The sequence below is a fragment of the Alligator sinensis genome, unplaced genomic scaffold (genome assembly GCF_000455745.1).
Source record: "Alligator sinensis unplaced genomic scaffold, ASM45574v1 scaffold1542_1, whole genome shotgun sequence".
In the NCBI taxonomy this organism is placed as follows: Eukaryota; Metazoa; Chordata; order Crocodylia; family Alligatoridae; genus Alligator; species Alligator sinensis.
The window spans coordinates 662,860-686,899 of NW_005842452.1; the positions used below are offsets into that span (position 1 = coordinate 662,860).

Consider the following 24,040-nt stretch of genomic DNA (forward strand, 5'->3'; position numbering starts at 1 on the left):
CCAGCCTCTATCTCCCGATGTTATCTTGAGCTTTGCAATGTTTGTGCTTTTTTGTTGAATGCACTGGAGACAAGTGATAAAGCAAGAATGTCTTCCTTCGTTAAAAAACCAGTTCTGAGCCCTCATGGCCAAAGTAGAAGGGTCTTGACATTCCCCCCCAGGGTTTTTTTTTTGTTTTTAAATCCACTTTTTAAGGCCAGTGTTAATCACTAGTTGGAGGAACCTGGTTCACGAGAGTTTGCAGCATCGGGGACTGCAGTTCTTCTTAGCTTTTCATTTCCAGCTTCAGCCTTTATCTGGGCTGTTGGAAGCTCCTTGGAGTAAAGGCTGTGTGTTTCTGCAGGGCAGAGCACAGCAGGGTCCTCCATCGGCTACCATAATCAATAGGAAGGCAGGGGCATGGGATGCCCCAGCCAGCCCTGCATACCGCTATGGTGACCCGGTCTGAGGGCTTCAGCTAATGCTAAAGCTGTAATTCGTGGTGCATCCCCGCTGCAGAGTGAATTAGAGAAGAGGTTTTTCAAAAGCAGAGCGTGCGTGAGGGGCTTGGTTCTTTGCTGCAAAAGAATCAAAAGCGACAAATCGCCAGCACAGCAGGGGCAGGCGCTGCCCGCAGCGGCCCAGCGAGAGCACAAGCTGTCTGGCTCCATCCAACCTCAGTGTATTTTTATAAACCCGGCAGAACCAGCCATTTCAAGGCTCATTGAAAACGATGTCCCAGGCAGACAGCCGAAAATTAAAAATAACCCGAACCCTCCCTGTACTAATCTTGTCCATCTACAAGAGTAAACAGGTTCTGCGTTCAGCTTCAAGCGCACGTGGTCGGGGCTGAGAGCGTCTCGCAGCCCAGATTTAGCCTCTTTTTTTTTGGCTGCAAGGGAAAAATGGAAGCTATTTCCATTCAAACTCTCGATCAACAACAGCCCGAACAATAATGCAGCCCAGGCGCTGTACAGCCACGATGGGCAGAGGCCACAAACCTTCAGGGAGGGAAAAGCACATCTGTGGGTAGCTAAATAGGAAAGGGAATCTGTACGTAGAACAGCTGCAGCTTGGCTAGAGCGGCTGATCGTTTTGGGTCCCGAGGCAGGCACTTGGATGGTGAGGTGGGGCGTGTGTGTGTGAGAGAGAGAACAATGCCTAGCAGCGGATCCAGGCTCATGCATGGAAATACCGAGGTGCAAATCCAGTACAAATAACCAGGCCAAGCATGGGTCACCGGATGGGGAACATGAAGTTCTGTATCTCACTAGTCTTCAGCGTTTGCCGTCATTGTTACTGTGGATTTAGTTCTGCAATGGCTTTAGGGGTATTCCTACCAGAAAGCTTCTACTCAGGATGCAGAGGAAGGGGAGATACCAAACAGGATTGATCCCCCAACTCCTTCCACATGCCTTTTTAAAGGCATTAGTTAGGAAAAAAAAAAAATGTTAATTGCTAAAACTAAATGAGTGAGCACTGGCCAGGAGCAGGTCTGAGAGAATGCCATGGGAGGAGGCTGCAGGGTGCATTGGGAATGCCTTATCTGAGACAGATTTACATTTTACTCTGCTTTGACTTTCACTAAAAATGGTGAGACAGTCAGCTTCACTCCCTCTGAATCGCCTCTCAAGCCGTCTTCCCGGGCTGCTTATGCCGGTTTCCCCGTCAAGCCAAGCCTCTCTCGGTTTGCTATCTAGTACCACGTAAACCAGTACAGCCTGCTTTAGGATCGGCGGCTAAACTGGCACCCCCCTGAGCTAGCCTGGGTGAGAAGGGTGCATGGAGACCCAACCAGACTGAAAACAAGACCTGTCAAAGGGCGGATGAGCTCCCTGCGAGCCAACAGCCAGCTGCACCTGGAGAGGAGATGGATGCCACCAGGTCACTTTGCCCGAAGAATTACCAATGATGCAAAATTCAACTAACCTCCTAAGGAAGGTTGTTACGGTGTCTAAAGTGCCCCAGTGGTCGCAGCAGCCTCGGGGCCGACTTGACTTAACTATCCTTGCTCAGCCCCCGACATTCAACAGGCCTTTGTCATGTCATTTATTTCCTCCTTGAAGCTCCCCTTTTGCTCTGATGCTTACAAGGAACTTCACTGTGGCAGGCCAGTGTGCTGAAGCAGCTACCCACCAGGCTCAGCAAAACTGCCTCACCGGTTCTTTGCATTCCCAAATCAGTCTACCACCAGCTGTCCTTGTGCCTTACACTTGGGCTGCAGTCTCACCGAGGCAGGGGTCATCTTTGCATTTTGTAGCTGGACAACACCTACTGCAGAGAGTCCCCAGTCCTAGACCAGAACTAAAGTCAGTACCACAACAGGCAGAGCATTCCTGTAAAATTAGTCACCCGCCACACACTTCTGGGCGAGCCAGCATTTACCCGGTGCTAGAAGATTCACATACATATTTAAGCCTGAACTTTCAAAAATTGGTGTGCTAATTTGGCTTGCCTTCTATGTTCAAGTGCCCGATTCGATCTGCAAGAGGTCCAGCTTTAAGAAGTACCATGAAGAGCCATGGGAGAAACTATTTGCTGTCTCTGAAGAAAAAAAAAAGTTAGGCCAGAGGGGCAGTCTGGATTGCCCCCCTCCTCTCCCAACTTCAAAGGAACCAAATTTGTGTGTGTGGTTCAAAACACACGAGTCGATGAAAAGAATCAGCCTCCAAGAGACGCCGCCGTACAAACAGCCCTGGTCCTTCACTGTAACCACTTGTTCGCAGGAAGGTCGGAAGAGAGAGGTGACTCTTTGTACGCTGCGGTGGGCAACACGGACTTCTCCTACGGCTGGAAAGCTCAGACCCCCACAGGTTAAAGCCGATCACCTTGACCTACCACCTGATTTCTAGATGGAGGCTCTGCAGGTCACCAAATAGGACACCTTCCAACAAGGTGGGGGAAGGCCGTGTGCTGGTATGCGGATTGGGTATGTCATTAAAAGTGTTGTAATCAGCAATTATAAATTGCCCTTGCAGGGCCCAGGATTGCTAAATAACCTGTCAAAGCTCCTTGGACTGGCAAGCATAAGAGGCCAATCGCACCTATATAAAAAGAGACCATATATCCGGGGAGGGAAAGATGCCTTCTAGGAACTGAAGGGCACTCCTGCCAGCAGCCTGCCATGATGCAGAAGGAACGAAATGGAAAGTACTGGGGTTGGCTCCACGGCAGTTCTCCCTGCCTGAACGTTTCTCATTCAGTCTCCAGCGGAAAGCAGCCAGCGATTGGAGAGGAGGATGTTTAAAAACCACTGTTTCTTCTCCTAATTCAGTGGCAGAAGCTCACTGAGCCCCTGGGGGACAAGTGCTTTTCTCCTACAGTGCCTCCATTCGGCTCTGCATAAAAGGCAAGCAGAGCAGGTCCGTGATCTTGGAAGCGTGGGCACAGCTGTTTGCTGTTATACTCTTCCCAAAAGAATGAGCTTAGAGTCCCAGTAAATAGGGACTGCTGGGGTCCAAGGCAGGATCAAGTCTGCTTAAAACCACTTCTGAGGGACGCTTATTTAACCTTTCTTAATAACTTCCCATGGAGATCTACCCCAGCACTTCACTGCCTTTATGGTTAGAAAGCCTGTCTGTGAACAGGAGGAGGACTTGGAAACAGGCCCCGGTCAAAGAGAGCCCAAGGATTCATCTCTTAAAAGCTTCAGATTGGCTGGAAGTTCCGCTCGGTGTCCGAGCTGTAGTTCACGGTCAGCTCCGTCTTAAACTAATACTTGTTTGCTGCATTGTTTGGTTTCTGCAGTCTCCATCCTTTGTCTTGTAGGGGTGAGAGCTACAGAGCCTGGCGCCCTGTACAGACATGCACACATCAGGGACTTGCGCTGCATTCTTGCTGGGAAGTATTAGGCCAGTCTTGTTTGACCAGCCTTTGAACCAAGTGGGGAGGAGAGGGGGCAGTGCGTGCCTGGTTACTTGTTCCAAATGCCCTTTTTCTGTCTGCAACACTCTCATGACATTTATCTTAAAAATAAAAGAGTTTGCTCTGGTGTCACCAGCACCCAGACATACCTTACATGGGTGAAATTCTGCTCTGGGTGACGCAAGAGGTCACACTAGATCAGCAGCATGGTCACCTCTAGCCTCAAAACCTCTGAGCCTGCTTTGGTGTCCAGGCATTTTCCAGCACACCCAAAATGGAGCACAGCTTTTTGAGCAGGCATGCACGTACCCACCTCGGTATGCATGGCCTTGTACAATTGGTAAAGCCTCTTGATGGTTTTCACAAGCCACGTCCCCAAAACAGCTGTAATATGTTGGCAGAGTGTAAAGGCAAAAAAACCGGTCCATTTTATAGCCTGACAATGGCACCTGGTGAATATTACCAGAAAGCTGACAAGGGGTGCGTCTACACATGCTATTACTGTGCATCAATAAACTCCAGAGCGCATTGCTCTACAGTTTATTGTTCCCAGGTGTGCCATTTGAATGTGTACCCGGGAGCAATAAACTCTGGAGTTTCTTCATGTGCAGCACACTGAGCTGGGTCGGAGCAGCCCCAGCTGGCAGGGGCCCCCCCAAGGATCAGCCTGCCAGCCTGGGGCTGCTCCCCCCACAGCTCACAGTGCTGTGGAAGGGCTGGCTGGGGCACGAGGGTGCTTCAGTGTGGGACTAGATGGCAAGCAGCCCCCCACACTGAACCACCCTCCATGTCCCAGCCAGCCCCTCCAGCGTCTGCATGCATGCTGCTCCAGAGCTTTTGGAAACTTAAAGACCAAAAGGGACCGTTTCTGACTGCTCCTAGCTCTGGGCCTTCTGTTAGATAAGGGAAGGAGGGGAAATGAGCCATTACAGAAGGAGGGGAAGTGAATGAGGGTATAAGCAGGGGAATACACATGGGCAGGAGTGGGAATGGGGTTAGACAGAGCCTGGAAGGGAAGGATAAGCAGAAGTTGGAGTTGTGTGTGGAAGTCAAGAGGATGCCCATTTAACCATCTTGGCAAAAAGCTTTTTGGACAGGCAGGAACAAGGCGAAAGGAGCTATGGAAAAGATAAGAAGATGAATAAGGCACAAGCCAAGACAGAGCTACAGCAATGGGGACAAGAGTGGCTGGAGAAGGAAGAATAACTTCAGGCCTCAGCAAGAACGTGGACTTGGGAAGGGGAAGCCAAGAGGACGAGCTCAGACGACTAGTGGGACGGTCAACACGGGAGTAATTCTGCTTGTTGCACTTGTGTGAATACAGTACGGCTGTGCTGTCTTCCGTGAGGTTGCAGAATAAACCTGGAGTAAGAATTCAGTTCTGGTTTAGGAGTTACTGAGCAAACAACCGCCGCTCAATAAAAGGCTGATGGATGCCACTCCACGGTGCCAATAAACTGTGTGGCTGTAGGACTTAAGAAATCGGCTGGCCAAAGGTCGCCTGATGTCTGTCCATGCTATCGGTCGAGTACACACTTTAATAACTCAGTATGATCTAATAAATTCCTATGCAGGTATGTAATAAAGTTAGTCCTGGAACCTGCTGATTTCAGGTATTCTTCAGTTTGGACCCAGGGTGCAGATCCGTCTCTAGCTGCTCTTGGATTCTGGCATATCCAGCCAGTCAAACCAGTTTAGAAGTGTACTACAACACCATTATTAGATCTGTAGTGATGTATCGGAGGGAGACTTGTTGCACAATGCTGGAAAACCTATAGGAAGTGATTTGTTTTAAAATCAATGTTCTCAGGAAGAGAGTCGGACCGGTGAAAGCCCCAGTGAGGGGTAAATGGAGAGAAAGAAGTAACGAAGAACTATGAAATATCACGGGACAGCCCCTCATTACAGGAGTGGTGTGTGTACAATGGTTAGCAGGGACTGGCCATGTGGTGAGAGTGGAGTAACTGAGAAATATCATAATCATCCATAATCTAGGATGACATCTTCAAGGTAGGCCTCGCCAGTGGTTGATGGACAACATAAGAAGAGACCTGAAAGTACTTTATGTAGTGCAGCATTGGGGGGAGACAGCTCACAATAGCCAGAAATGGAGGCACATCATAGAAAATGAGGGTGGGAAGGGACCTTGGGAGAGCACTTCTAGTCCAACCCCCTGCTCCAAGCAGGACCAGCCCCAACTACATCATCCCAGCCAAGGCTTTGTCTAGCTGGGTCTTAAAAACCTCCGAGGATGGAGAGTCCACCACCTCTCTGGGGAACCTGTTGCAGTGTTTTACTATCCTCAAGGAGGGTTTTACTATCATCAAGGAGGCCAAAGCACTACAAGTGCTAGTTAGCCACTGGTTCCTGGAAGCAAGAACAATGGTTTAGAAACGTGCACGCTGGTACGATGCCTGCAGCCACCCTGTGCAGAGACCCGGTCTGACAAATGGGTAAGCCCCAGACCCAAAGCACTCTCACTTGTTAAGTAAGCAGTGGCAATGGAAGAAAATGTTAATTCCAGTTAGCCAGGCTGCAGCACAACCCAGCTCAAAAACCACTTGCAAGGCGGTGGAACGCAAAGAAAACCCACATCCTGTCTCGCAGCCCCTGCAAAGGGATTATCCGACTACTCAGCTCCTAAAGCCCCTTTTAAGCCCTCATCAGAGCTGAAGGCGTGAAGCATATCTGTCTTTTCTGGCATTTAGCTGCATGAGGCAGCCCATCTACTCTGACGACCATCTCATTACAGCACTGATACTTAACTGAATGTTGCCCTAATTAGCCGCACAGCAGCTATCATCATCTTTAATTACAGCAACTCTTAGTCTAGGTAATTTGTACTAAAGTGGAAGAAAATTCCCATGCAAACCCTTCCCTGCCGTCCATGCAGACATCTTCATTAAAAATACATTTGCTTCATTAGAGATAATTGCTGGGGGAAGCAATAAATCAGTAGCCAGAATTCTCCAGCGTCTGAAAACCTCCAAATTCACTCAAAGTTAGAGCTGCAGCTGCAAGAGAAAGTCACCCGCAAGAGGTCGAGGGACTGGGTCGGTACCCCGCACATCCCTCTGAAGCTGTGAACTGCCTGCATGCGGGGGAATTTACTTCCTCGTGGATCCTTCCAACAGATGATCTTCAGCTACAAAAGGAGCTTATTCTAGGTGTGTATACATGCGCTGACATGCAAATAGACATTAGAAAAGAAAAGGAGGAACTGAAGACCACAAGAGAAGGAAGGGGAGACAAGAAAAAAAAAATATCAATGAAAGGGAAATAGTGCAACTCATGGTATTTAGAGACACTTGGCTTATTCAGCCACTGCGTTCATTAGCCTCCTTTAACAGCAGCAACATTTTCAGACATCTGCAAAGGTCGGGTGCGCTGGCTCTGCTCTACCAGACGCCCAGGTTTTCCAACAGAGGTGCTGCCTGCCCTAATAAGAAGCCGGAAACCCAACTGGTTGCCTCTCGACTCGGCCAGCCCGATTCAGAGTTTGGTGTTTTCATGCGCAAAGCTGGTCCCTACGTGTTTGTGATTAAAAAAAAAAAAAAAAAAAAAATCACACACCTGAAGAACCCTTTGCAGCCTTCGCACGTCATAGCGTTGAAATGAAAGCCCGTCGCCTTGTCCCCGCAGACACCGCAGATCCGGGGAACGTTCCTATCGAATTCGCCGCCTGGGTCAGGCAGCGAGGTGCTTGCTGCCATGATCTCCATTTCTGAGATGGGAAAGAAGCCAAAAAAGGGTTAGAGACTTCCCCCTCCTCACTGCAGAGTCTTACAGCAAAGTTATAGGCAAGGCAGCAATGGGTGGCATCTTGTGCCAATCCTGGCACAGGGCAGGAAGAACTTGCAATAATGTGGTTGAAAGACGGAGGCTTTTTGTGCATCTCCCCACCACTGCAATCCTCGATCTGAGCCCCAGAGGCCAAGAAAGCCTTACCAGATGCTCTTCTAACCTCACCTTGAAGCACGTCCAACCTTTCCCCAGACTCCTGGGGGGGACTTTCAGTCTCTTTTGCTCCTGACCCTTCTTGTTCCTGCTAGAGTCTGCCCCGGGACTCAACCGTACGCTGTGTTTTCATCCGTCAGACTACGCGGGAAAGCGTGCCACTACCCGAAAAAAAGTCAAAATTTCCCTGCTTGGTAAAAAGGGAAGTGACTAGCACCACCCCAGCCGTCTCGCACGCGGAGATGAGTAACCTGCCAAACATGCAAGTCAAACGAGTATTGTTTTGGTTGGGGTTTTTTTCCCCCTTCGTCCTCCTTCTTAAGAAGTGGTTTGTTTTTTTAAGGGAGAGGAAGAGGTACTCAAAGCACCTTGCACATCAGGTTGTTGCAGCGAATGCTGGAATTCACACTTTGATGCCCATCTCTTAGGACAGGGTCATAACTCTCAGAAGCGTCTCCCAGTTTAAAATAAAAAAAGAATTATTTAGTTTTGCCTTTTAATAACGCCCCCCAAAAGGCTTTCTATGATGTGGTAGACTTGCCAAGGAAGGATCTCTCTACAGCTCTATGGAAACTATCAAGCTCAACAGAAATGCATGTCTGTCTTGCCTACACAGCATCACGTTCCTGCCAAGTTTGGAGTTTCGGTTTATGATGGAGAATCGATTTATACAAGCATGGCTTGTCGGACGCACGGCTCGCAGTTGGAGGCGCTCGGTTTGCTTTTTTATTCTGCAGCTCTGCACCCTCTTGAATCCTGGGACAAGCAGCAGGAAAGATTGGCGTTTTTATCGTCCCTGCTTTTCTAGTCACGCCCAAAATTTCACGTACAGAAAGATTACATGCAAATGAGCTTTTTATTTTTTTTGGCAGGAGGTTTCAGCATTTAACCCTTGAGAACTAGAATAGGCAAATGTTACTGTAAAATATTCATTTCCCACGTGGTGCACGCAGCGCCAGATTTTCCAAAGTGATCAGCTGGGAGATTGGTATCAATTCCTCCCCTCACCCCGGCCAATCTTGCCGCTCAAAAGTTTCCTAGGCAGGATTGAGCTGACCCATGGCAAGTGAGGTTATATTTCAGAAGTAATACTGCACAGTGGTTAGAGGGGACTGGGTTTAATTCCCAGCTCAACAAATGAGTTGCTGTGCAACCTTGGAGCCTTGCCTCCGAGCCTCGGTTTTCCCTACCTGTAAAATGGAACCATACTATTAAGCTCACACTAAGGGCTTGAGGCCTAAAGTTTAGAAACGGATTTACAATCCTTAGAAAAAGCTAGTTTTCCATGATAGAGACCATGTGCAGTGTGGCTACATTACTGCTCTTCCTACTCCACTTTTTTAAAGATGTTTTACTATGTGCTTGAATTGCTCTGCATAACGCTCTCTCTTCCGGCAGCCACTGATTAGTCATCAGGCAAACAACAGAAAGGCTGTCAGTAGCAGAAAGTGTCGAATTTAACCCCACAGTTTAATTCTCGGTTGCAATCAGCTTGGATCCATCAGTTCATTTCTTTTCAAGCACCTCGTTTCCTGCTAATGGAGAGCCAATCAACAGGATGACTGGAAAATTAAACTACACAGGTAGCTTGAAAGCCTGCGTCACTGCTCTCCAACCCACTGCTCACAGACAGCTGGAAATTAATAGTCAGATGCAGTTTGCGGTACTGTACTACACTCTCTCAGGATTGCTGCCCATGAGACGGTGAGAATCGGGGACCACGGTAGCCACTCGAATCAACAAAGCCAGGCTCAGACCTGCTACAATACCAACCCTGGGGTAGAGTCCTTCTGGTTATCCCCTACAGAGCACGTCAGACATACCATTAGTGACCTCCTGGAAAAGGATGACCCCCTCAAAGTCGTCATGGGGGACAAACCAGTCCTGCGTCTCAAGCAACAAGCTAGCCAAGCCTCAGCCTCACCAAGGCACCTGGCCTTGCAACAGACCCAAATGCCTTCTGTGCACCAGCAACAATGCAGACCATGTCAGCACTGCACCAGACATGGATTATATAACATCCGAGGTTCGTTCACTTGCAACTCCACCACTGCCATACGCACCATCACCTGCTTGCAGTGCCCCTCTGTTGTCTACATTGGACAGACCGGGTGATCCCTACGTGGCAGGACGAATGAACACCACTCTGCCGTCAGGTGCAGAAAGACGAGTACACTTCAACCTCCCCGGACGCTCCACCATCGAGCAGAGAGCGGCTGCTCTCCGACAGCAAACATTTACAAAACGATTTGAACGGGAAATTGGGGAACCAGAAATCCTCCGCAGACTGGATTGTGTTAAGTATGTTTTAAACAGGGACTCTGGATCCCTATCCCATTACCTGGCTTAGCTTTGGCGACCCCTTTATTCCTATGGGATTGCTGCTTTTTTGCTCGTCTCTACCTCTGCCACCACCACCCTCTCTCTGTTCATTTCTCCCTCTTCATCTTCCTCCCCTTGTCTTTTGTATTCAGACTTCTGTCTTCTTATAACTCTGCTTTCTTCGTGTCTTTTCATAGCATCGGATGAAATGAGCTCCAGCCTAAACTTGTGCTACACGCACTGTTAGTCTGCAAGGTGCGTCTTCTAACTTGACTTCCAACTAAGAAGCTTGTCTCGGACCAGCACCATACCTAGACTCCTGGCTACCCCGGTGAATTTTTAGTATCGCACCCCACTTCACCAGAGATAACCATCGTAATAATTTTTAAATTGCCATTTTCAGGCCCCCTTTCTGTCCGGGCCCTGGGCGGCCACCTGGTTCACCCATGCGTGTGTCCGGCCCCGTCTCTGACCACTGGCTTGTGCATAGGACAGACATCTGGACAAGATTTTCAGTGCGACTCGAGCCCTCTGGAGCCTCGATTCTTGCTGAGAGTCAGTAGGAGTTACGGACATCCAAGTCACTTTAAGAAGACAGGCCTTCTGCAAGTCTTACTCTGTAACCCTGGAGAGATCTTAGTATATCAAGCAGGAATATTCAAGGGCTGGGATTTTCAGAGCTGCAATGAATTAGGTCTGAAGGCCTCAACTCCTTTGAGCTCCTATAAAATCCCAGCCAAGACAGACAGACCATCAGGCCCCCTTAAGATCATTCAGCCGGCTTTTCCCCCCAACCTGACGACTCAGCAGCAGAAAACAGCAAATATTCTCAAAGAAAAAGGACTACTTTACCGGCATCTGGAAGATAGGCTACGTTTTGCTGGTATATTTCCCAGGAGCTCGGGATCTCCGACATGGAACAACCTGCAGGATGAGAAACGTTTCACAACGTCAATTTTTCTTCAGCTGTAACGCGACGTGGAGCAAGTCCGATGGATCATCTCGGGCTCTTTCAGTTTGGGAAATTATTCCTATCACTAACAGAGCCATTGACGTCAGCAACCTGCATCAGCCGGGTGTGGTGCTCTCAGGCTACCTGGCCCCACCCATCACACCGGAGGTGTCACTTAACTCTGATCCCCGTGATAGAGGTTCTCAAAACACCCTCCTTCCTAGACATAGGGGACAGTCATATCGGGAGCAGGTGATTATGCCGCCCTCCAGGCCAAGGAGAAACTATCTGCTCATCACCCATCCGGTGACCCACAGCGCAGGACGGAAAAAGGCAGGGAACAAGTGTGAGAATGATGCACGGCTCAGTCCTTTCGGCTACACCACCGTATTTCATAACTTAGCCCGGTCAGTGCTGGATAGGGTGACGCTCGGTGCAGTGGAATGAAATGAAGCAATGCCAAATGGCTGAGTTGAGCTTCGGTTGTGAGTCAAGGCATAAAGGTTTCAAGCCAATGGGATAATTGAAGTGCTGGGAGTTACGCGTGTGTCTAAGTACGTCGCTGCACTGGGAAAATCCGGTTGGCGAAATAAGAGATCTGCAACAGTAAATTGAGTAGAGATGCCAACGCCAGAAATAATTTGGTATCTACACATGCGCATTTACTGCACAGTAACTGAAGTTACTATGCAGTACGTGCACACATCTACATGCGCATACCCATATTGCGCAGGAGATATGGAGACTTAATGCTGACTTGAGCATAAAATTTGATACCTGCATCAGGCAGGCATCAAATTTATGCCTGATTAGTTACTGTGCAGTAACGCATGTGTGGACGTGCGCAGTAATACTGTGTGTGGACTGACTTGGGACTAAAATTAGTCCCAAGTCAGTCCACACACAGTGTTAATGCACTTTAACACCAGCATGTTTAAATGTTGGCCTATTCTTGCTTACTGCACACACTAATTTACTGCACACTAAATTTAAGCTGGTGTAAATGCACATGTAGACACGCCCAAAAAACCATACTGAACAATCTGCACATTAGGCCCATGTGAAGTGGCTAGTATTCGCTTCAGATTTGGCTCCAGGCAGGCGATCCCTGCTGCCCCCCGTTGCCCTGTGTCACATGGGGGGGCTCTTGCATGAGCCCTGGGGCTGCTGCAAGAGCAGGGAGTCCCGGGGCTTTTCTCCGTGTTTTTTTTTCCTTAAAGGGCTGGAGCTGTCCCACACGGGGCACCCATGCAGGGGCTAGGGGAGTGAGGGGGCAGGTTGGGGGCCTCGTGCAGAGCAACCCATGTAGCATGGGGCAGTGGGGAATCACCCCCCTGCCCTGCAGCACCCAGTGAGCACCGGGGCTTTTCTTTAAAGGGCTGGGAGCTGGAGTGGGCAGGGGTAGCCGTGGGGGAGGTCGGGGAGCAGGCGGGGGCTAGAGTCAGCTGCAGCTCCCTGCTGCAGCCACTGGGGACTGCCCGAAATCAAAGCTCTCCATATCTTTTCCGAAGATTTGGAGAGCTTTGAAAATCGATCTGGACCTTTAAATTGATTCAGAGATTCGGCCACCAAAAATCGGGCTGAATCTCCTCCAAATTGAAAATCGCCACCCAAAGCTTCGCACAGCCCTAATGCACATTATGTTTGCTCTTTTCTGCTATAAGACCAGTCATCTGGCAGATGACAGAACAAAGAGCAATCATATCAAGTTGCAGCAAGGGAAGTTTAGGTTAGGTATCAAAAAAAAAAAAAAAAAAAAAAAAAGAAAAAAAAAATCACTAGGAGTTTAGAAAAACACTGGAACAAGTTACCCAGAGAGGTGGTGCAATCTCCATCCTTGGAGGTTTTTAAGACCCGGGTAGACAAAGCCTTGGCTGGGACGATCTAGGTGGGGCTGGTCTAGATGTACCCTTCTGAGGTCCCTTCCAACCCTCATTTTCTAGGAGTCTATAAATGTGTTCATGGGCAACTGGTGCCTCCCGAGTCAGGGGGGGGCACTTGCCCCCTCAGCAGGCAGTCAGCAACTTGTGGGGGGCGGGGGGGGGAATCCTCCTGGCGCCCCCACTCCCCGGCAGGTACTCTCAGGGGGGACACCGGCGCTCCCGTCTGCCCCCCCTGCTCATCACATAGGCAGGGAATGGTGGCCATCAGGGGGTGCACCAGCACTCTCAGGGGGTGCATGTGCACCCCCTACATGTCACCACCGAACAGACCAAAAGATGACCTAAACGATAAGTTACAGAGCTTTTAGGGACCAGGAGTTGACAGTTCCCTTGACAAGCTACTTTCAAATGTTTCTTAGAAGGGCTCAATACTGCTGGAAAGACCGTGTAAACCTTTGACAAAAGCAGCCAGTCAGGGTTACTGCCCAAAATTCAATTAAAGAGCCCAGCCTATACATACACAGATGTGTTGATGAAATGGGGAAAATGGACATGACAAATGAATGCAACAATCCCAAATCATTTGGCATACAGCCATTCTGTGCGCAGTTACTAATACAGCTTATTAACGCCCTCCACAAGACACTTTTTTTAGAGCACCGTTTTCAAGGGAGAGTAAAGGATTAGTCACCCAAAAGCTATGTGGTTTGGAGCACTAGCTGCCGTAGCCTCCTTCGAAAATATTAACCTAGGTTAGTAAACTCACTGGACCATTATGAAGAACCACGCAAGAATCAGCCCAGAACGAAGGGCTAGTGCGTTACAAGATGCTGTACGAGTTTGGCAGGAAGAAGGGAAGAGTCTTGCTAGGACATCAAAGCCTGAAGCCAGCACCCTGTCACCCATGAAGTGTCTTCTCAGGACTCTCTGGTCCTCTCGGCTCATAATGACAGAGAGGTGGTCACTGAGGCTGGTCTACCTTGGAATTAAAAAAATAAAATCTCACTGCCATTTAGCTGTGAGTAGGTAACATGAAAAGTGATGCCTATTAGGGAAAGGAGGAGGAAGATAATAATGTTCTTAACATCTGCCGGCTGCATTTTCTCATCATGCAGATTCTAAACTCATTAGCAGACTTGCTTCTCGAGCTGTACCCCGATGGGGCCCTCATGCACAAATAGCACCTGTAATGCTGAGTTCAGTCTGAATGTTTTTTTAAAGGGTTTTTCCTTTATATTATGCTCAGAGTCCTATGGATTTACAAAGCTATCCAGTATCTTCCATCCTGATCTCAACCTTCATCCTGGTTTAAAATATAACGAGGAATCCCATGTAATTACAATGCTTCTATTAACAGGCGATATGATGACAGCCACGGCCTACTCTGTACATACATCATTTGTGTTCAACAAGGATTACTGAATGTTAGAAGCTATTTTCATCCTGTTTCAACTTTAAAAAAAAACAACCTAAAAAACCCCCTTATTTGCCTGCAGCTTTCCATTCATGTGATGGGATCATGTCAGCTCACAAGCCAAGCAAGATTGATGGCTACAATCGGTGCCTGTTAGGAGCAACACATCCAGGTTGCTCTATTACAGGGAGTGTCGTGTGAATACATGAGCTAGGAAATGCTCCCAGGGGAAAATGTTGCTGGGAGGAGTTTGCTCATTTGCAGCAGCACCTGATAAGAGCAACATCACTGATAATCGGGATGGAAGAACTCCAAGGATCCCAGATTCTGCAGGAAGCGTTGCTGGTGATGCTATAGGGAGCACAAATGCCAACCTTGACAGCATGGCAGCATTGCAGCTCCACTAAATTACCCGTTGGGTTGGACGAAGGAAAGGATGCTTTGCTTTTTTGGGCTGCACGCCTGTGTAACGCGAGCCTGCTGTTAGGCCATTTCAGGAGGAAGACGGAGGGAGTCATCTCGGTGTTTGTGCGAAAACACGGCTGCCACACAGGAAGAGGAAGCACCTACATGCAGGGCAGCCACTTAGCATTTTCTGCTCACTTTGCCCTGACCCGTCAGCCGGATTTAGTAGCAAGACGGGTCACTTGCAACGAGCCCCTAGGGCTTCTCTTCTTTCTCTGCAGCTGCCCCACTCTTGGCAGATTTCACATGAAAATCTTTCACGCAAAGATCTGCCAAGCCCTCTCCTTAAGCAATGTGTAGCCAGGAGGCTGCTAACCTGGAGCTGCACCTCCACAGCCCCTCGCTTGGAGGAGCAAGCCCTGGCTTGTCTCTGCATGAGACGGTACATCTCCAAATCCACATCTGACTGGAGAAATCAGCTTGCAGCAGTCTGCGCACGCCACCCTCTACCCGACTTCCTTTTTTCCCCCCTAGCCTCACATCCAATATTCAGCTTTCCCTGTGCCCTTACACTGCTGTAACACAACTGCCCTGGCATATCTTCACCTTCCCCACGTGCTGTTGCTACAAGACAGCCTGAATTCTCATTAACCATGACTACACTTCTTCCAGGAAGGTTTCCAAACACAAAAGGTATCATGATCAGATGAGGAGATATTATTTGCCCTTAGGGAAAAAGGGAAGGCAACCGGGCCTTATCCCAGCAGTGGCTGGAGAGGTGGAAAGCATGCTTTGGTGCTATCCTTTACCATAAACCCTCCGAATGCCTCCGTGTATTTAAATCTAAGGGTGGCAGAACAGTCCTCCAGTCATTGCACGATGCAGGCACTGAGCTCCAAGGAAGAGGCGTGTGAAAAAACAGGGAAGAACAACTCCCGTTTGCCAGGAAAAGGGGTTGGTACCAATGGAGCGATGGGGAAAGAAGAACTCGACCCACACAGGGATGTCTGCAAGAGTTGCTCCACTCCCCGCTGCACGGAGGCTCTGTGCAGTACACCTGCGTCAGGAAAGGGAAGTCACTCTGGCTTTCCACTTCCCATTCTGGTTGAGCAGTTTGGGCTGAACTAAGGAGGAAGCAAAGAACAAGGGTACATTTACCTACTTGCCCCTGGCACGCTGCAGAGGCCATTTCTGATAGGGTTGCTGGACCTGACGCTGCACAGGCTTCATTCTCACGCTCGTTATCTTAGGCAACTCTTAATTAAAAGCAAAAAGTGACTTGGCCACTGATTTGCGATTAATTATTCTCATCCCCTTATGAAGGGCAGATCCCCTGTTATTCCCATGGGAAAAGCATCTCAGCACTATAATTCTGCTGACTTATTGGAAAAAAGTGTTAGTCAATACCATAATGAAACTCAGATCTCAGAGCCCCGTGTAGGTCTCTCCGGAGTATTCCCCCACCCCCAGAACAGATTGCTCATTCATCAGGCTGACATTCATTCCTCTGCTCATGTAAAAGCCAAAATGACCCAGCTAAAAAACAGTTGCCCTTGTTTGTGTTCTTCTGGTCTAGCAAAAAAACCCCCAAAACCCCCCCAAAAACCATCAATGCAGTTTCACATTTGGGTGCATTAAAAGAACAACTCATTTTTTTGACCCAATCAAGACTACACAGAAGGGTTGCAATCCATCCTGTACTGAGGTCACGGGTCTTAAAAAGTGTGCAGCTCAGTCCATGTCCCATCATAGAGCAAACTGGAAGTTAAATCTTTGAAAAGACTGGGAAATTTCAAGCTTCTCTGCACTGATGACTAAGAATGAAAACCCAAAGCAACAGCAGCCACACTCCAAGCTGGCTGAGAAGGCTGTTATTGAATCAACAATTGGGATAGTGCACTGGGACACCTCCAGACAATCCACAGAGGAAGCAGTCGTCAGAGAACCACTGTGGTTACGTGCCCAATAACTGGAAAAACCTCACGTGCGTAGCATGGATCGTACGGCACGACTGAGCGTAGCACTAGCACGGATTCCATGCCACAACCACGTGTAGGCATCTGACCTTCTTTGCATGCGTGTGACATGCAAAAACCCTCCCATTAACTGTGAGTGGGGGCAGTTAACAGCAGATTGCTTTGTGGAGCAATTAAGTCACACCCTATTGTTAGCCACTGCTGAGTAAGAGCAAGGTAGGATTTTTCATAGAGGAGTAAAGTTGGAAGGGACTTCAAGAGTCCAGTGGTTTTCAGCTTGTGGTCTGCAGACCCATGGGGGTCTCCAGACTATGATTACAGGGTCTGCAAAAGATAACGATGATTAAACTTATGTGAACACCCAACACTTGCAATTCAAAGGCGTCTGCACAGCCATTTGACATTTTTAGGGGTCCACAAGTGAAAACCAACCATTGATTGAACCTGCAATCTTGGTGTTATTGGTATCAAATTATAACCAACTGAGCTAAATGGACTTGGTGCCCATTAGGTCAACAGATTGGGTAACCATGAGGTCAACAGCCTTTCCCCTGCTGCAGAATAAGAGTGATCAGAGGAGGGACTGTGCGGTTGTCTGGGCACAAGCCTACGACACAAGACAGGGGGGTTTCTGCTACAGACTTCCTGTGTCTCCTTTGGAAAGTCAAGCCTTTCTATGCCTGAACTCTCCATTTGGAGCAGGGGGAACTGAGCACTGACTTCCCGCACGGGGCACTCTTGGAAGATCAGTGTGCCTCACGTATTAGGATGACAGAGCCATATAAGCCTCCAGGGAGATAAAGACTGGGAAATAAAGCAAGGTGTGGGGTGGTATATGGAGATCAGTCTACGGAGAGGAGGAGACTCATGCTGGCCGCACTGGGAAGCACCTGAACTTCTCTCTAATTAGCACCCCAATTAGCACAGCAACTTGTTTCTACTAGTAGGTCATGCCAGAGACTCCCAGCCTGAGATCACACGCGAGTGGGGATGGAGGCACCTAAAAAGTCACCTCTTAAAAGAGTTCTGCTGATGTGTGTGGTGGGGTGTGCACTAGGCAGGAGGTGTATCCAGCCTGCGTACAACGGACACAGGATGTACAGGGCCTTCCACATACACCGAGAGGTAGCTGCCCTCTGCATCCATCCCGCAACACGACCCGGGGGGCAATCACAAGAAAGCAGAGCACAGAGGGCCTGCTTTGGGTTCGAGCCAGGGCTCCCAGTCCATGCAATGTCAACCCTTAAATGTTTCCGTCTGGTCAGAGTCTACATTTCCCGGGGGCAGTGGCTGAGAGCAAAGAGCTGGCTGATGAGTCACGTGTTTACCACCGTGTCTTAAAGCCGTGTGTGGGTGGGGGCTGGCATGGTCCCTCACCGCTGCGGCTCAGCACATTTAACCAGGTGATAAAACGAGGATTTCTGGGAGGCGTCTGATATTCAGGGGGCGGCGGTGGGGACCCACACACTGCCTGCAGATACAATGCAGTCAGCATTGTCTGGAGAAGGGGGTGTGATGGCTCATCGGCAGTCAAGAAGTTGCCAAGAATAGCTAGTGGAGTGGAATTTAAAATAAAAGAAAGCTACCACCAGGAGGAGATGCCTCTCCCACCCAAATCGACGGGGGTAATGCAGGGAGCTACAAGAATGCAGAGACATGTGTATTGGTCTTCCGAGCGAGAAGATACAGAGAAGCGAGGCAGAAGAGCAAGAAACAAGAGGCACCAGAGAGGAACACGCGACCCTGAATGGTGGCTGGGAAGCGAGAAATGTCTCTTTAATCTACGGTGCAGGAGACAGGACACGTACATCCCATGCGCAAGAGGAGGAGGAAGACGACGACAGCACAGGAAAATAAAAAACAACCCCACAAAACCCATGGAGTTTGCACTTACTCTCAGCCATGCAGGAAGAGATGACAGCAGCAAAGTGGATCCAACAGACTCAACCTTGGGAGACAAAAGAAAACAAAAGCTTAGTTTAGGCTGGTGATTTTGAGATCCTTTCCCTATTCCTATAGGACGCAGAGAAGGATGAATGGCAGCCCAATGGCAGACACACAGAAACCAGAAAAATAATTGCATTGCCCTAATTTGAGTCTTCCAGACTTGCAAAATCCGTGCTAGCAGCTCCTTAAGCCCTGGCAGAAGACAGATGTCTTTGGCGAGCAATTGTCTTTGACAAAGATTCTTAGTCGCTTATTCATTGCCTGCGTAATGGCTGTTATAGCATCAGCATGGCACAGAAGTGCTTTGTTCAGTAATTAAGTTGCTTCCCTAGCCATAATGTTAAATGGCCATTATTACATTTATAGCTTGGCAGCTTTAGGCCAGAAAAGAAAGAGATCTAGAAAACCTGAGGCCCCAGCCATAAGGTAGTGGCAGCCTGGAGAGGGGATAGCAGTCATCTCAGCTTCAGGCACCCTGATTTGCAAGAGCTCGATTCAATATCAAAAAATGCCTTTAACACAGCACTGACTGCTCCATGCAAAAATCTTAATACCCCTCAAAGAACGTATTTCCAAGTGTTCAGGCCTCAAAACATGCAGGAAAGGGGTCTGGAACCTGCAGCTTGTGGTTGGTGGCATTGGCACGTGGCGGTGGGGAAGTCCTTAGCTCAGGGCATCCTGCCTTAGACCCAGCTCTGTTAATTCAGCTCAAAGGTTCCCAGCCCCTGGTCCAGGATACCCACCCATGCACTAAAACCCTTCAGCAGATGCCAATACTTCTGGCGGCAGCTGCTTCCCTAGACCTCGCACCTCCCAACTCCCTTGCAGTGCTAGCTAGACCTGGCTATTTTCACACTAGCTCCTCTGCTGAGGCCACAGGGAATCCCTAAGAGCTAAAACTTATGCTGCAGGGCAGGTGGGTTCTGGTTAAGTTCAATGGTGTGATGAATCATAGAAAATGAAGGTTGGGAGGGAGCTTGGGAGGTCACATTTAGTCCAACTCTCTGCTCAAAGCAGGACCAGCCCCACCTAGATCACCCCAGCCAGGGCTTTATCTAGCTGGGTCTTAAAATCCTCCAAGGATGGAGAGTCCACCACCTCTCTGGGTAACCTGTTGCAGGTATTCACTAGTGAGAAAGTTTTTCCAGATATCCAACCTCAACTTGTCTTGCTGCAATCTGAGCCCATTGCTCCTTGTTCTGGCATCTGCCCCCACTGAGAGCAGTCCAGCTCCATCTTCTTTGGATGGAAGGAGTTGAAGGGAGTCAGTCTTCTCTTCTGCAGACTAAATAAGCCTAATTCCCTCCGCCTCCTGTGCCCCAGCCCCCCAACCATTCATTCCCCTGCACTGGACTCCTTCTCATTTAGCCACATCCTTTCTGTAGTGTAGACACAGGACTCCAGATGCGGGCTTACCAGTGGGCAAGTGAAGGTTGGCAGCTATTTCCTACCAGTTACAAGTCATCTCGTGGCATTTCATAACTAGCCCCGCTGTTCGTTTGGTTGGAGATGGAATTTATGGTAGCATTCACAGGCTCTAAAATCGGGCAAGGCCGGGGCGGATCCAGGGAGGGGTGCACTGGTGCATTTCCACCCCTCCTTTGATTTCTGCTCCACCCAAAGTTGAAAGCCAGCTACTTGGCAGTGGTAGCAGCAGTCTTTCTACTCGGGCAATATTGAGGGAGTCCATTGACGTCATAGCTCACTATAATCTACCTGATCCCTTCTAAACTCTTTATTCCCCAGTTTTAGCAGCCCTCTCTCCTTTGTAATGGTTGCAATGATTGCCTTTGCTCTGCAATTCTGCTGTGTTGGCTGCTCCTGGTAACTGCAGCTCCTATTTCACAGCCCAGAAGACTGCTTTTTTTTTTTTTTATTCCCAGGAAGTTATACTGGTTTTTGCTTCAGTACAGCCCTAAGCCCCTAGCCTAGGAATAAAGCTTCTAGTTTCGTTTTCTGCAGTTAAAAAAATGTTGCATCATGTGCAAGGAGGCACCTGCACCCCCGTCTTCTCCACCTGCCCACGTGCAGGGCTTGTTCCTTTGCAGCAGTTTCTACCCCAGAAGTTATGTTCTGCGAGACCTGCTGCACAATGGAGCACCCCAGTGTGCTCGACCTGAGCTTTTGGACGTGAGCTCAGTGTTGCCTGGCAATTGGAAAGTTCCCTTTCCATCTTACCATTGAAGAACGGAGCTGCAAATACGTCAGCTGAAGGCGGTCACGAGTTCTAGAGTCCCAACATAAAAAAAGGAGCAGTAAGCTCATTACCTGGGAGGAACTGGACTGGGTCAGAGCATAAGAGCTTTATACAAATTTTCACAGTGGAACAAGTCCAAACCATAAACTAAAACCTGATTACGGACCAATTCACAGCCAGAAAGCTCCAGGTGGCGGCAGCCAGAACTAGACGACGGAAGAGCAAAATGGTAAGAACCAAGCTGGGGGAAAAAAAAAAAAAGGGGTATCTTGCTTTGCTCAGCCAGTGCTTGTACTGAACTGGATGGCGTTTCTGTCTGCGAGGCAATAACTTTTGCATGCCACAACTCCAGCAAATATTCTGGGCCTCTGCTCGGAGGATTTGGCAAGAGTCTGGCAAGGGGAATGGAGAGGACACGTGGAGCTCCTGGCAGCTCAGCAACTGTCTACAGAACAAAGAACAGGTTGATAGCAGTCATTAAACACTTCCTGGCATAACAATGCCATCACCTGGGCTCTGCCCCTCCTCAAAGCCTCGTTAAATGTTGACACCCCAGCAATAAAATGGGATCAGCCATCGGAGGGCAACTAAGAAGGGGCGGTGTAGGGAGAGAGCAGGGCACAGGAGGACAAGGCCCCTGGTCAGGGTTGCAAGCTGGTGCTGGAGAAGTGGGGCGACGTGCAGTGCACAGAGCTTGCGGGGGGGTATCATTTTGCCCACAGAAGCAAAGGGCGCAGCTTTGCATCAGACAGGGGAACGCACATCTCTGATCAATACGCCACCCAGCTCCAGAGTTCACCCCAGACAGGAGGTCACTGGACTCCACCAGACATGAATTGATGACCAGATACAGCAAATAAGAGAAGTCCTCAAATTGGGAGATCCCCGAGAGTGGGAGGGGAAAAGAGGCCAAGCGTGTGGCTATGACAAATGGCGGGACTCGCGAGACCAACTGGGAGCGGAGGAAAGAGGGAAGCTGGGATGGGTTTTTAATCTAGGGAGGGAAACGCATAAAAGAACTGCGTTTACAAGCTTTATGTTCGGCTTTTATCTTAGGCAGCCCTCACCCGACAGAGGTTAGGGAGCAAACTTCACTTGTGGGAAGGTGAAAGCAGCCGTTCTGGCGTTTTGCATGTCGTTGCTCCAAGTGGCTGGGAACCGTGGTCCACGGGCCGTGTCATTTTGGCTGGGGCCACGCAGCAAGAATAGCCTGCGATGCAAACACCCTATTCCTGGCTGGCACCAGACCTGGCCGTCTTCAAGGCAGCGTCCATTGAAATGGGAATGAGAGAAAAGCTTCCACCCGGCACCAGATTCACAGGGAGCAACTGGCTGCGGCACCGTGCAAAAGCCAGAGCGACTTGCTAGGCTACCCGTGCCCCTCATTCTTGCTCAGTCGACCAAAATAGCTTTTTCTTCTGAGCACTACTAAGTCTGTACTTTAGCAGCTTGATTTCTAGCTTTGTGCTAGCTAGGCCAAAGCTGACTCACCCTTGCTGCCTTTTTTCAGAAGGATTTTCTGCCTCACATGGGGAAACGCTGCTCCCGTCTCAGTTGGCCAGCTCCACCATTCCTCTCCAATGTTTCTGTTCTTCCTTCACCTCTGCCCACGTTCACAGCAAATGCGTCTCTTGTAATGAAAATCAGAACCCGTGGCAGAGGCGATATCTTGTATTAGACCAACTAGAGTTTTGCAAAATCTCTTTAATTGCAAGCTATCGGGCACAAACGCCCTTCATCAGGCAGCATCTTTCTGGATCCAGCTCCTTAGGTCTTTTCTTCGGAGAGCAAAGTATAGATGTTTTCCTCGTATGCATTTCTGGGCTTCATCCAGCAAAAACATTATCTCCTGCATCGGACCTGGTTTCTTAATTTGTCGACATGTCTTCACTTGCCGGAGTCTACGTCTGGATGCGCTGCCAGCACTCACTCCACGAAGCCGTTTGCCAGCGCCCTAGTTTTGCAGGGCATCACTGGAATGTCACTGGCTCACGTAGACCGCGCGCGAGTTCTGCCGTATCTTCTTGTCTTTGGCTTTGCACCTGACCTAGAGACCTCCCTGTCACACAGCCGCCAGAACGCGTTCCCCCTGCGCTCCTTCACTCAGCTATTTGCTCCTGACTTGCAGAAAAAGCCGCCAATACAGAAATCACCGGTGAAGTTTCTTGGCCTCTATTCATAGAGGTTAGGGTCAGAAGGGACCTCAGTAGGTCATCGAGTCTGACCCCCTGCCCTGGGCAGGAAAGAGCGCTGGGGTCAGACGACCCCAGCTAAGTGCTTGTCCAGTCTCCTCTTGAAGACCCTCAAGGGAGGGGAGAGCACCGCCTCCCTATTGTGCAGGTGGCCGGACTTGATCAGCAGAGCGATTCCTCTTGGGTTTAGCTTTGGATTTATTAAATTGCTCAGGACAGGAAGTGAGCCTCACTTTCTTGCTGCTCCTTAGTCCTCCAGCAGTGCTCCTGGTAGGAGCCCGGATTTACTTCCACTGCCATCGCTTCCCAGTGCTTTGCAGCTATGTGCATGCACACACCAATCAGCCGGCAGCCAAACGTAACCCTGGATTCGAGCAGACTTTGAGCCAAGGATTTTTTTGTACAAACCCAGGACTCCATTCAACACCAGCAGGTGAATGAACAAGCCGACACACACGGCCTTGCACAGCCACTCCACATGCCAGTACCTGCAGCACAGGAAGCCTGACCTGGTGGCTGCCCTGAGTTTGTACCATGATGGCATCTACAGATTGCAGGCAGGACCCGGGGTGTGGTGCGCGTGGAAGGAAGAGACCACCTTTGCCACAGGCAGCATAAAATCTTCACGACAGGATGCAACCAGCTCAACGGGATGAACACGGGGAACAGCCAGGTGATTCGGATTAGGCCGGGTGCTGCCGTCAGACCGTTTGCAGCAGCGATCCATGCACTGAAGGAGGGCAGAGCAGCCTCAGATCTAATCAGAGGCCACGGCTGGCTTGCGCCGGGCACCGAACAATAACCATTCAGATGGTTATGGCAGCATTTGCAGAACACTGCCACCTCTGCTGATTTTATCGCCAGCCTCCAAACTGGTTTTTAAAGTGCCAGTTCTTAAAGTCATTATAAAGAAACACCTCCGCTTTCCTTTAAAAAAAATTGGGGGGGGGGG

The 24,040-nt window shown here is 49.4% G+C and overlaps 1 protein-coding gene across 1 annotated transcript in view; it reads right to left on the reverse strand.

Moving 5' to 3' along the window:
* Positions 1–24,040, reverse strand: part of VDR (vitamin D receptor) — a 75,436-nt gene that overhangs the window by 29,676 nt on the left and 21,720 nt on the right. Inside the window, exons 4-6 of the mRNA XM_025212269.1 lie at positions 18,647–18,700; positions 10,975–11,046; positions 7,417–7,567 (exon numbers count right to left, since the gene is read on the reverse strand). Coding sequence (XP_025068054.1) covers positions 7,417–7,567; positions 10,975–11,046; positions 18,647–18,656 — 233 coding nt within the window. The 5' untranslated portion in view covers positions 18,657–18,700. The remainder of the gene's footprint in view (positions 1–7,416; positions 7,568–10,974; positions 11,047–18,646; positions 18,701–24,040) is intronic.